Source organism: Loxodonta africana, chromosome 6, assembly GCF_030014295.1.
Source record: "Loxodonta africana isolate mLoxAfr1 chromosome 6, mLoxAfr1.hap2, whole genome shotgun sequence".
NCBI classification, from domain to species: domain Eukaryota; kingdom Metazoa; phylum Chordata; class Mammalia; order Proboscidea; family Elephantidae; genus Loxodonta; species Loxodonta africana.
Genome location: NC_087347.1, coordinates 77,514,229 through 77,527,633, shown reverse-complemented (window position 1 = coordinate 77,527,633; position 13,405 = coordinate 77,514,229). Strand labels below are relative to the sequence as shown.

The window sequence follows — 13,405 nt, the reverse complement described above, 5'->3', positions numbered from 1 at the left end:
GGATGGGTAAACTGAGCACTGTCTGGGTCACCGTGTAGAACTAAAGATTAATTTGAACTTCTGCTAAAATATTATGAGAAATATTAACTTCCAGAAAGAAATACTGAACACTTTTATTTTGCTAATTCCCTGTTTTTCTTACTGCCAAGTTTATCATACATTTTAGCAAGACATCACAACAAAGCAGGCCCACAAAATCCAGTCTATCCCCAAAGTATACTACAAGACTTTGCTAGAATATCTCTAAATCATAAAAGGCTTTAATTGCATGAAGAGGAAAACAAACTTACAAGCAATTAACACATTCTCCAACTTGTGACAGACTGAAATGCATTGCTCTTAATGCAGGAAAAACATCTCTTTGGTACGTGATACAATGTTATACACAAATAGATACTTAATAAATGATGTTTTTTAATGATTGGAATTTTCTTTTAAAATAGATTGATCTTGGTATTAAGGAACGATTGTTAATTTCTTAGGTGTCTGAGGTGGTTATATAGAAAATGCATTCTTTAATATTTAGGGCCAACATGTCATATTTTTAACTCAATTTAAAATACTTCAGTTTTCCCACCAAAATAGGTTTAATAAATACGGCAACATAACAACTATCAAATCTTAAACCAAACAAAAAAAGAATTTCAAATAGCCTTTCCCAGGGGTAGAGAAATAAAGTCCATACCCTCAATTCTCAGCATACGCTTTGAAGAAAGCATTAACAAGTAACAACACCACACCCTTCATAAATTATGAAATTCATGCTTACGGAGACAAGAACGACACACACATAAACTAAAGCAACCGTGCCACACTTCTGAATCACCTACTCACCAATTGGCTGCCTGTATGGATGATACACGTGAATGTCAAATGGTCTATGTGTTATGTTCATGAGCTCTACCTTATTTGATCCATCATATTTGTTTCCCTTTTCAACTGACCGCGTATTCCAATCTGTCCAATAAATAGTGTCTTCGAAAATGGTAATAGCAAAGGGGTGCGGCAGTATCCCATCATACACTGTGCGCCGATGGTGGCCCTCCAAATCAGAGTATCTGGGGTTGTAGTAAGAAACAGTTACTCCATGAAGAAGATAACCCCACTCCTCCAATGTCTTTAAGGATACACAGATTAACAAATCAATTAATAAATTTCTACTGGTGATTATAGCCCAGGGAACCCCACAGGACAGTTCTGCTCTGTCATAAAGGGTTGCTTTGAAGAAACCCTAGTTAGCTCTTGGCAGCTAACCAGAAGGTTGGTAGTTCAAACCCATCCAGCAGCTCAGCAGGTGAAAAGACCTGGTAATGTGCTCCCATAAATGTTACCAAAAAAACCAAAACCATTGCCATCAAGTCAAAGTTGTTTCTAAAATACTGATATTTTAATATTTTAAAGTTTTGAAACAGACCCTAAAACCTCAACAGGAAATGGATCGAGCTAGCCCCTAAGAAACTTGATAATGTTAGCCATGAGTTGTTAATAATATTTTCCAAAATAGAATTAATGTATGGTAACAGGGAAGCCATAGGAACTTGAAGACCTGCTTGGCTTCTATTGATAAGACCATAGGTAAATGACCAGGACTAAGTTACCAAGTGTTTAAAAAAAAAAATCATAGGCCAGACAGTAGTCCTGAGCCCTTGCACAATCTCTGTACAGAGATCACAGACACATTTATAATTGTGTTTTCTCAAGTACTTGCTGGTGCATCCAAAGCTGTACTAACTGTACTCACATGTGATAACTGGGGAGAATTCTGGAGGAATATCCAAATTTCACAAAAGAGCTCTGGAATTGATCAACTATGTCTGCCATGAGCATAGGAAGAAAGTGTGCTAGCACACGTGACAGGTATTCATCCCTTCTCAGTAGCATATTCAAGGCAGCATGGGGTTAGGAAGCTTCAAAAATTTCCACACTGACTTTGGCAACAAAATAAATTTTAAAAAATGCATAATTTCTAAAGGCTTTAAAACTTAGTTCTTTGCTTTTGAATGCAACGAGCTGTAACTGGGTACTTGTTCACAAGAGACACCACCACAGTCTGATTAGGCCAGAACTAGCGATGCTTCAAAATAGACATATACTGGTTATTTAATCATTGTACTATATTTTTAATTGAATGGTATAATGTATAATACATTTTTGAAAAAATAATCCAATTACCAGCCTCTACTCCTACCTAAAACATTTAATTGTACTTTTCATTAAATATACCAAAGTATTCTAGGAAAAAGATTTTCTAATACTTTTGTTGTTTTTATTTTTTTCAAATACTTAAATCCATGTATCATATATTTGGTGTGGAGGACAAAGTAAAGGGATAAGAAAATTAGCATGAGTTGAACACTAAGCAGACTGAATACCATAAGGGAGTTATTACTAGCACGATTTTCTAGATGGAAAATAAACCCCGAAGTATGGCTCCAAAGTTCATGTTCTTTCTACTGTACCATACCACAAAGCTCAGTAAACTGCCTAGAGACAGTTTTAGTTACCAATGCCTCCAGAGTGACTTCCAAAACACAGGCCAGTTAGGAGCCACATGGGACTAATATACTGGAAACGCAAATCTAGTATTTGGAATAAAGAGGTACCCAGTTGTTTTATTCTTCTCTATGTACGTATTTTTTTTTTTTTTTTATGTACGTACTCAATGTAACCCAGGTGTGCATCTGCCCAGTAAAGTCTATCATTCGTGTAGTCAATGGTGATGCCATTGGGCCACTCTATCTTGGTAGAGATAATCACAGATTTATTGGTTCCATCCATGCCTATTCTCCCAATGTATGCACGGTGACCCCAGTCTGTCCAGTAGACATGCCTGTTTGAGCAAACACAAAGAGTTAGTTCCCAAAGACAGAAGAATCCAGTAGCCAAACCAAAGACCATAGCTCTTCTCCATGTAGTTCACACTCTATAGAGTCTCTCAGAAAGGAAGGAGAGCTAACCAGAAATAATCTAAAAGAGAAAAAAGGGCACAAAATGCTCAAAAATGAGCATGATTAACTATATATTTCAGTGGGTTTGCTTACAGCTGAAACATGTGACTTGAAAGGTGAAAAAGCCTGTCATGCCAAAGAAAACAGAAAAGCTAATGAAATATCATTTGAACAAGCCATGCTACTACCCATTATACTAAACCATTTACTAGATAGGAAAACCACAGCAAGATATTGTCCTTGAGATAATTACATGAACAGCCTTTTTGGTAAGGGAGGTAGAATAAGGGCATAAAAGATTACAGGGAGACAATACCCATATTGTGGGTGAAGGACAATTCCCCTGGGATTTTCAAAACAGAAGGTGTTGTTCACATCCACACAGTCCTCGGCCAGCTGGCGGAGGAATCGACCGTTGAGATCAGAGACAAAGAGGCCATCCAGTTCAGCATCCAACCAATAGAGCTTCCTGAATTAGAAAATTGAGTGTTACTGATACAGCCATACTGCCAGTGAGCTGCCCATATTTAGCCACACGATTTCGTACCCAAGCTACCTTGCAATCACACAGACAGCTGTTAAAAAACACTTTCCTCAGGCAAATGAGAGTAGGAGAAACAGGAAGTTGACCTTCTTGCAATGAGGCAGCAGAAGATGCAAGAGTGTGTGCTACAATCTCAACTTTAAAATCATGCCACGTAGGGAATTCTGGGGCCACACGTCACATGAGGAGTCAGGTTTTACTTTCTTCATGAAGCATAAGGCATCCTTCCCAGTCAACAGAAAAGCACAGAGGAGCAGGGAAGCTGAAGCAACACGGTCATGAACTACAAGTTTAAATGGTGGAGTAGAGGAAACAGACTTATCTAAGTACACCACTGGAAACTGTAGAGCATAGAACCTCGCAGAATGCTTCAATGAACCATCCCTCAGTGTCCTCTCCAGTTAACTGAATGGCCAGCAACAGCAAAGCTCTTTAGGTCCTTATGATGTTTTTCCCCATATAAATGACACCATAAACTCTTAAAAATCACTATATTTTAGGCTCTGTGGTATCCCATTTGAGCATTAGGTACATGACAGAAAAATATATATATATGCGAAAGTATTCATTGCATTCACGTAATGCCCCAAGTTTAAAAGATCAATTCCATATTAAGGTGCAAAGAAAACGTTTTCTTACCTGGTAACCCAGTCTACAGCCAAACCTTCTACAGCTGGTAGACCATGACTTATGACTGTCTCTCGATTTGTCGCATTCAGAAACATTCTCTCAATGACTTTCCTCTCTGTATCAGCCCAGTACAATCTGTTTTCTACTCGGTCAAAATCAAATGCCACAGCATTGCCTAGTCCTTGCAAAATGATAGAGTAATATTCGCCATCTATAGCTAGCTTTCTCAAATAGTAACGGTTGCTAAAAATGAGATAAGGTGTGATATTGCTGTTCTGGCGGCAGCTCTTTCCATCTGGCTCACGAATATAGCCTCTGGCACATTTACAGATGTAGGAGCCCATTGTGTTCTCACACTTCTGGCTACAGACAGAGGGCATCTCCTTGCATTCGTCAATATCATCACAAGTCCGCTTGTCAGACATAAGCTTGTAACCAGGACGACAAGAACAATAGAAACTGGTTTGGGTGTCTGTGCAGTTCTGATCGCAGCCACTGATGGAAGGGTCATTGCACTCATTAATGCCTGTAGGTAAAAGACAGTTATCAAAGGATCTAAAATGACCACCTAATTGATGGATTAGTCCAAAAATGTTTGTATAGCTAACCTTACATACCAAGGAGTCCTGGTCTTCTGATTCACAAGCAATAGTAATTTTCTAGCAATTTTTTACTTAAGAGGATGGACTGGGAAGTCCCAGTTAAGTCATAAAGGGTTAAGTAACCACATTCAGCTTCCCCCTTTTCCTCTTCCCAAATCTTCTGTTATACTCACCACATCCTTTCTCATCACTGTTGTCAGTACAGTCATCTAGGTGGTTGCAGATTTTCCCCATCTCAATGCAGTTCCCATTATCACACTTGAACTCATGAGGGGGGCACGTAGGTTCTGAAGTCTGGCACAAGTGCTCCAGCTCATCAGAGTCATCTCCACAGTCATTGTCCCCATCACAGGTGTAGGCCTTTGGAATGCAGAGCGCGTTCTGACAGGTAAACTCATAATCACGGCAAGGCAGGTACGTGCAGTTCCTTTCATCACTGTAGTCACCACAGTCATTGCGCAGGTCACACCTGTGTAAGGAGACCCAACACCATGCTCGGAGAGGCTGACCCACCTGGGGCTTTGTTTCTTCCTCCTCTGTCTATCTGGATATCAGCTCAATGACATAATCACCACCTCCCTCGGTTTTCTTTCCCTCAGAATCTTCTTCCACCCACCAATCTCCAGCTGTAGAAGAATCCATTATTTGGTATTCCACATAACTCCTCCAGGTGCTATCTGCTGCCATTGGAAATTTGACTCTAGGCCTATTAAATATAATTGCATTCATTTTCCCCAGGTAGTATATAAATTAAATACAACTTTTATAATCTTAGTATTTATTAGATCTCTTCATCAGATGATGAGATAGCTTATGGTCACAGGCAATATCCTGGGTAGCCATAGAACACAAGCGCCCATGCCCAACTGGAAACTCATAGGTGAGTCCTCTAAAAACACTTATCTTCAAATTGGGTAATCAGCAGTCCTACTCCTTTTATCTTTCATTTTAATACTCTCACCACCCATCATGAGATGTAAGTTGCTATGATGACGGAAAGGAGGACAAACTAGTAGAAAAGTATGGAATATTGACAAATGATCAAGGCATCTTGGGACCTAACATTCCCAGGCTTTACAAGGACAATAAAGTTTTCTCAAATTCTATAAGTCACACTGGACTTTCTTCTCTATATTATCACAAGATACCATGAAAGTTGGATAAAAATGAGCAAAACTAATGTTTGACAAATTCATAAAACAATTAACCATAGAGACATAGGAGATTGAGGCAGAGCATTAAGACATTAAAGGCATCAAAAAATGTAGCCAACTTTACAACTGACCTAAGCACAAAATCTACTAACCAGCACTGCCATCTACAAACCCAGGGCACTGTCAATGTTATTTATACCAATGTGTGTGCATGTAACTGTGAAGAAAGCTATTAAAGCTCATTTGGTCTCCTGGAAGCTATTTAACTCATTTCCAAATAGTTTATGACACCAGTGTTTTCCTTTCGCTAGTTTAGATCCCACCCAAGAAGAAGAAAAAGGTCAGTTAGGCAAGCAATCACCATGTTTTTATACACATATGCACATCAGTATTCCAGTGAGCTGCTCACAGGTTCTTCAGTACAATCAGTAATAAGCCAAGAGAAAAAATCAACAGGAAAAATGATCCTCTATACCACTTTACCAAAAAGGAGAACACATGTTCTGCCGAGCAAGCAACAGGATTCACACTAACAAAGAGAGAGGAAAGAAAAATATTCTTTGTACCCGTGCCTCTACTCAAAGTGTAAAGCCACGAGGGTTACCTGCTTCAAGAAAGCATTTTCTTATACCAACCCTGCTTCACTCATCTCCTTCCCCCCCAACCCCCCAGCCACATTATACCTTTCATGGCTGTGGGCACTTTTGCTTTCATGGGCCCTTTCTCCATAAAAAAAAAAAAAATTTTTTTAATTCTATTTTACAACTACTTGGTATAACGGTAAATATATTAACATCATGTATTAAAATGCTTTTTTTTTTCCTTCCGTTCTTAGTTTTCTTCTGATTTTAAAAGAAATTCAAACCTTCCCATAGGCCACTAAAGTATTGTGGGCCCTAGGCACTGCATCTGCTCTGCCAAATAAGTAAGTCAGTCCTGCCCCCACAGACATTTGAGGTTTGCCGGGGCAATTTTTAATCCCCAATTCACCTGTACGAGTTCCATATGCAGAGGCCATTATTACAGGCAAATTCATTTCCAGAGCAAGACCTCCTGGTGCAATTGTGAAGTTCATCATAGGCATCACTGCAATCTGCATCGCCATCGCACACCCAAGCTTGGGGAATGCACCTCCTGGAGGGAGGCACGCTATTTACACAGAAAAACTCATAACTTGCGCAGGTATGGTTCTCTGAAACCAAAGCACAGAAGAAGCAAAAATCACAGGAGGGTATATTTACTCTGCACCATTTTTCTCTTGCTTTAGGGTACGGTCATGAATTGAATTGTGTCCCCCAAAAATATACGTCAACTTGGCTAGGCCATGATTCCCAGTATTGTGTGATTGTCTACCATTTTGTCATCTGGCCTGATTTTCCTGTTATAAATCCTAACTCTAGGATGTTAATGAGATGGGATTAGTGGCAGTTATATTAATGAGGCAGGACTCAATCTACAAGATTAGATTGTGTCTTCAGCCAATCTCTTTTGAAATATAAAAGAGAGAAGGGAGCAGAGAAAAATGGGGACCTCTTACCACCAAGAAACAAGAGCCAGAATAGAGTGTCCTTTGGACCCCAGGTCCCTGTGCTGTGAAGCTCCTAGCCAAGGGGAAGACTGATGACAAGGACCTTAACCCCAGAGCCAACCGAGGTAGAAAAACTTCCCCTGGAGCTGGCACCCTGATTTCGAACTTCTAGCCTCCTAGACTGTAAGAGAATAAACTTCTGTTTGATAAGACCATCCATTTGTGGTATTTCTGTTCTAGCAGCACTGGATGAATAAGACAGATACTCAACTTCTGAGTGATAAAAGGAAACAGGAAGAAAACAAGTAGATCACTTTGCATTGGTTAATTACAGATCATAATAAAAATAACTCCAAAAATTCCATTTTAATTTTTCCATCAAGTTTTCCATAAAATTTCTCCCTTAAGGCTTAAGAAACTAGACACCAAGTGTAATCACACAAGTATCATGTGGATAGGTATTTTTATTCTAATTCTATAAATGAGAAAATTGAAGCTCAATACGGTTAACTAGAAAAAGAGCGAGCCAGGGCTTCAAATGATTTTTTTTTCCTCCAAATATAGTGCTTTTTCAACTATATTACAGCTACCACCTCATACAGAATTAGGGTAGATGGAGAGACATATGTCAACAGTTTTTTTAAAGCATTTAAGTGAACATTCTGTCAATGTGCACTCAATTAAAGAGCAACCTGACTTACTGTGTTCCCCTGTAACGTGACTCTGTAGAGGAGTTAATTGGCTTCACCTACCACAGTTATGCCTTTCATCCTCATCACTCATGTCCCCGCAGTCATTATCACCATCACAGATCCAGTTACTTGAGATGCACCTCCCATCATCACACATGAACTGCTCACTTGAGCACGTTCGCACATGGTGCTCTGCAAAGAGATTAAAAAAAAAAAAAACACTCGCATTGAAAAATGCTGTTTACAGTTCAGAACCTTGGGAGAGGACTGTTATGGCATGGGTTGTCTAGGAAACTTGTACAGCATTATCTAGTTGTATACACCTATGCTAGGTCCTCCAAGGAGACCCATTCAGGTGACGGATGGTTTGAGGTTAAAGTAGTCCATTGACAGTGCAAAGCCCTAAATATCTGTGCTGAGGGAGATAAGATTTGCTATTCCCTTGCAGATATGGTAGATAAATATCAGTATTTTCCAAAGGGGGTATAAATTACCTACACCTTCACTTGTTTCTATTTTTAAATATATTTTTCAACCAAAATCATTCTTTTTAGTGCAAATCACCACCCCCTGGCAGTCCCCATCCCCATTTCCTGTCTCTTTTTCCTTTCCTCTGTAGTGCTTATCACCTTTCAGCATATTATACAATTTACTTGTTTGTCGTGTTTGTTATTATTTCCTTTACAGATCCTCAAAGCTCCACGTGCATTTTTCTTTCTACAAAACATTCAGTAATGAGAAAAAAAGAACTTAGCAAATAGCACCAAACTATTAACCACAACAGAACAGAAAGCATTCTGAATTCACCTGTAACTCTGCTAATGGTCCTGAGGAAACATTCCAAATGTAAAAAGTTTTATATAGGTTAGTAATTAACTGCAGCAGTATTTACAATAGATGAAAAAATGCTTTATAATATAAGTATGAAGGCTATAAATCAGGCATCAACAAACCTTTTATTAACCAGGTGGTAAATATTTTAGGCTTGCAGGCCATATGGTTGCTATTGTACTTGACTCTTATTGTAGCACAAAAGCAGCCACAGACAATATGTGGCTGTTTTCTAATTATAAAAGCAGGTGGCTGGGGCACAGCCATAGTTTGCTCACCTCTATATGGCAATAGGATTTAATAGTAGATAAACTTTTTTTAAACTTCATATTTTTACAACTATGTAAAAAAAAGTGCATGTATATAGATTAGAACTTGCAATGGTAAATAGTAGCCTCCAAATACCAGCAGAAACACGATAGTGTCCAAGCGTAAGAGTGCTTGAAAAGTTAAGATGGCCATGGGACCTCACCTCATAAGCTGGCAGAGAGAAAGAACAGGAAGAGGGTATGTCCCCATACTGTGCCCCTGTCCCATGTATATGATGATTCCAATCACCACTGTATCCTCCCACAGCTTTATCGGCCAGAACTCAATCAAATTCAAAAATTCTCATTTGGACTTAACTGAAGTTAATTAAGCACTACAAACTAGTCCCTTTACTAGGTGCAACACAACATAATCTCATAGTCAATATCAAACAGCAACCTCCATGTGCCACACAGTGCCCTGTACTAACAGGTTGAACATCCACTAATGTCTGCTGAGGGGCTTCAGCATCCTAGTGGGAGCGGGAGCAGGGAGTGCCACCATTCAGCAGCCATGAGCCTGGTCTGTATTTGGAGTGGTTGGAAGAGACTGAGGCCCTTGATGCTTTTCAATCTTGCTTACTCTCTTACCACAAGAGGCAGGTTCATCAGAGCCATCACCACAATCTTGGTCTTGATCACAATACCATCGGGAAGGAATACATCGCCCACTTGTGCACCGGAACTCGCTGTCCGTGCACGTGTTAGCAGCTGGAGGAGGTGAAGATAAAACCCATGAGCAACATATAGCTTCTCCCATCAATCTTAACCATCTGCCTTTTTCTCTAAACTTCTCCCATTAATCTTAACCATCTGCCTTTTTCTCTAAACTGGAAAATAGTTGCCAAGAAAGAAAGACTGGGTATTTGTTTAAGCCTTCCATAGGAAAAGGAGTGTATTGGAGACAGAAAAGAAAGGCAATATTGCCCCAGTTTTCCAAAAGAAAAAATAAATTATATTTCTTAGAAATATGACGTATCTATTATTTTTTCTGCTATAACATGTAATTTCAGAAATTCCTTTGAGATACTAATTCAGGGCAAAAGCACCAATATGACCATATCTGAGCTCACCCCACAACCTACCTTTTATCCACGTTAGACCATGTCTCTAGGGAGTTAGCAACGTTCTCCTCTTACTCATCCGTGTGCTTATGGAAGATGTGTAAATGGAAGATGCTACCTATGTCTGCACACTGATTCTTTTCTTGAGTAATGTTAGGTAGTTCTGGTCAGGTTTATCCCACAAATTGCTAAGTAGGTTGAAACCAGAATCAAGTCTTGAAATTCTTCTGGTCTACAAGGCTCCCTTGTTTTGGCCCATGATATCTGATGAAAGGTCAGCAATAACTCCAATCTATCTGGCCCTATCTGATATATGCATCCTGAAATATGTTTGCCATTCTTGGACTATAGCCTGCTCTGGTGATTAATTATTATGATGTCCTTTGGTTTTCTTAGGAGAGGGCTAGGGACCAGAGTTTAACTACATACGTCAAAACAAGGAAGGGAGGGCAATTATTAAAGTATTAAATATGCATCTATCAATTTACACGAATAGGAACTTGTTTGATTGAACAAAAATACTAAATATGAAATAAATTTATGAAATTCAAACATACTAAGCAGATACAAAAATTCTTTCAGTTACAGTAAAACCTGCAAAAGCCAGAAGCTGTATAAGGTGAAAACCTGTCAGAGAAGGAAAATGCAAATATTTTCCACTAAAACAAGTGATAGAAAAGTAGTAAGGCTGCACCCTGCCAAAGGCAGAAAATAAGACAGTCGAATTTCAGCTCTCACAGGTTTCACTGTACTCATGGCCATCATACACCTATTAACAGTAAATAATAATGATTTAGCATGCAATGGCAAAACCTAAAGTTCCTGAAACAGAAGGCCTTCAACACTTGGAGAAATAGCTCCAGAACTGTATGAGGCTAAAACCCAAATCAAACCTGTTGCCGTCGGTCGATTCCGACTCATAGTGACCCTATAGGACAGAGTAGAACTGCCCCATAGGGTTTCCAAAGAGCACCTGGAGGATTCAAACTGCCAACCCTTTGGTTAGCAGCCGTAGCACTTAACCACTACGCCACCAGGGTTTCCTATATAAGGCGAGGTACCAAAAAACAGGTCTCTGGAAGAAATATTTGGGTTCTGGGGCATTCAGCCAGGGAACAGAGAGAAGGGGCTTCCAAGGCCCTTTCAATCACATTCTAAAGCAACTATATACTGCCTCTACATACAAGGTCAATTTGAGACAACAAATTGAAACTAGCCCAAACACCCAGGTTATATATCTTTGTATTAGCTCAAGACATACATCCCTGGAACCGAAGAAAGAGATGCGGATCTATCTTACTCACCGCAATAAGTGGAGCTTTCATCACTCATATCTCCACAGTCATTGTCTCCATCACACAAGTAAGTGCGAGGAATGCAAATGTTTGTACTCTGACATTTTGTGTATCCAGACTGGCAAGTTCGATCAGCTTGAAAAAGATAATCAGGTAAACATTTGGAACACAGCCACCAAATACATATTATATATAATGTTCATGCTAACAGATCTATCACAGAACTCAAACCACCAGAAGGGAGGCATTTTCAAGTTATCAGCGAGGTATGATTCATGAATCATTCTATAGTAAAAAGAGATATTTCCAGATGATACTGGTTGGGGGAGGAGGGCTGTTTTCAGTATTTAATAGCATCAACAAGAGTCCCAACTGTTAGTTAAATAAACTACGGTATCTTCACACAATAGAGTACCATGTAGCCATAAAAAGAATTGAAGAAGATCTTTATATACTCATAAGGAATGATCTCCAGGATTTAGTGCTAATAGTAAGAAAGCAAGATATAAAACAGCAGGCTATTTTTTGTCTAAGAAAAAAGACGGATGTTAATATGTGTGTAACCATGTATATTTTACATAAAAGAAACAAAAAGAAAGTGGTTCTTAGAATTTAGAAATAGTAACAAATGAAGCTCACTGTATATCAAGTTGATAGCAAAACCATACAGAGAAGAAAATGGTTTTAAAGTGAATTTAAAACCAGTATTTTGATTGTCTATTCCTAGCAGGACATAATCTAAGGACAAAAAGGATCTAAAATGGTAAATTGGGTTTAGCAGTTTTATTGTGAGTAGTAATATTTTCATGATCATTTGGGGATGATTATTACAGAATAAAGAAAATAAGTAATTATGTTAACATCATTAGGAATCAAGATTCTAAGAGGAGACATGATTACAAAATCTAAAAAGTTTAGAAAAAAAATATGTTCTCTTAAATGGGAAACACCAATATAAATTTTATTTTTTTTTCCATAAAAACTGTATTTCTTCGCTCTGTCCACTGAAAACGCCTAGAACCAATGAAAACCAAATACGAACTGGCACCATGACACTGTGGTGATTTCTAAATACCACAAATGGAAATAGTACTCCAGGTCTGGGATAGGAAACAGGCAAAACAAACCTGAGCAATAGTCTGTGGATGTGGCCTCAACTCAAAAGAACACAGGAACCAACTTGAAAGGGCTCCCACTAGCCTAAGATAGGACAACTGACCACCAAAAACAATAAACGACTACACGGTATTAAAAATAAATTATGTAAAACTCAACAAATGAGATCTATATAATATAAAAAAAAGTTGATAAGGGAAACTTCTTTCTTACAGAGCTTCAGCTAATAAATGTGGAGGGAATAACAGAATTTAAAAATCCCCGTTTGTAACCCTTAAAGAAATAACAATCATTCATGGATGCTTAAACCATTGGGTGAAAGGTTGATGGGAGCTTCATAAGGGAGGGTTCAGGCTGACAACACCTGAATCCACCGGTTGATTCCCCACCCCCCCACCCCGTTGATTTTATCATCACTTAAAAGTGGGACAAGCAGGGCTTATGTGTTTTATTAAATGATAGAACAAGAAATACATAGCTCTGCCTAGGAAGTATTGTTGACCAACAAATTGAACCTAATGTAATCAAACCTCTAGGTCTAATTTCTAGTTAATAGGAAATGAGTGGCTCAATTTTGGTTTGATTTGTAATTAGCCAAAAATCCAGAAAATAGGACACTCCACAGGACAAATAACCCAGTTTTACTAGGAGATCAATGGCAAAAAGGGGTGGAAGAGTCATAACAGCCAAAAT

General features: G+C 38.8%; 1 protein-coding gene across 1 annotated transcript in view; it reads right to left on the bottom strand.

The window, feature by feature from the left end:
* Positions 1-13,405, bottom strand: part of LRP2 (LDL receptor related protein 2) — a 155,622-nt gene that overhangs the window by 43,004 nt on the left and 99,213 nt on the right. Inside the window, exons 45-53 of the mRNA XM_064287447.1 lie at positions 11,606-11,731; positions 9,829-9,948; positions 8,159-8,290; positions 6,869-7,070; positions 4,898-5,193; positions 4,132-4,648; positions 3,265-3,417; positions 2,660-2,830; positions 835-1,058 (exon numbers count right to left, since the gene is read on the bottom strand). Coding sequence (XP_064143517.1) covers positions 835-1,058; positions 2,660-2,830; positions 3,265-3,417; positions 4,132-4,648; positions 4,898-5,193; positions 6,869-7,070; positions 8,159-8,290; positions 9,829-9,948; positions 11,606-11,731 — 1,941 coding nt within the window. The remainder of the gene's footprint in view (positions 1-834; positions 1,059-2,659; positions 2,831-3,264; positions 3,418-4,131; positions 4,649-4,897; positions 5,194-6,868; positions 7,071-8,158; positions 8,291-9,828; positions 9,949-11,605; positions 11,732-13,405) is intronic.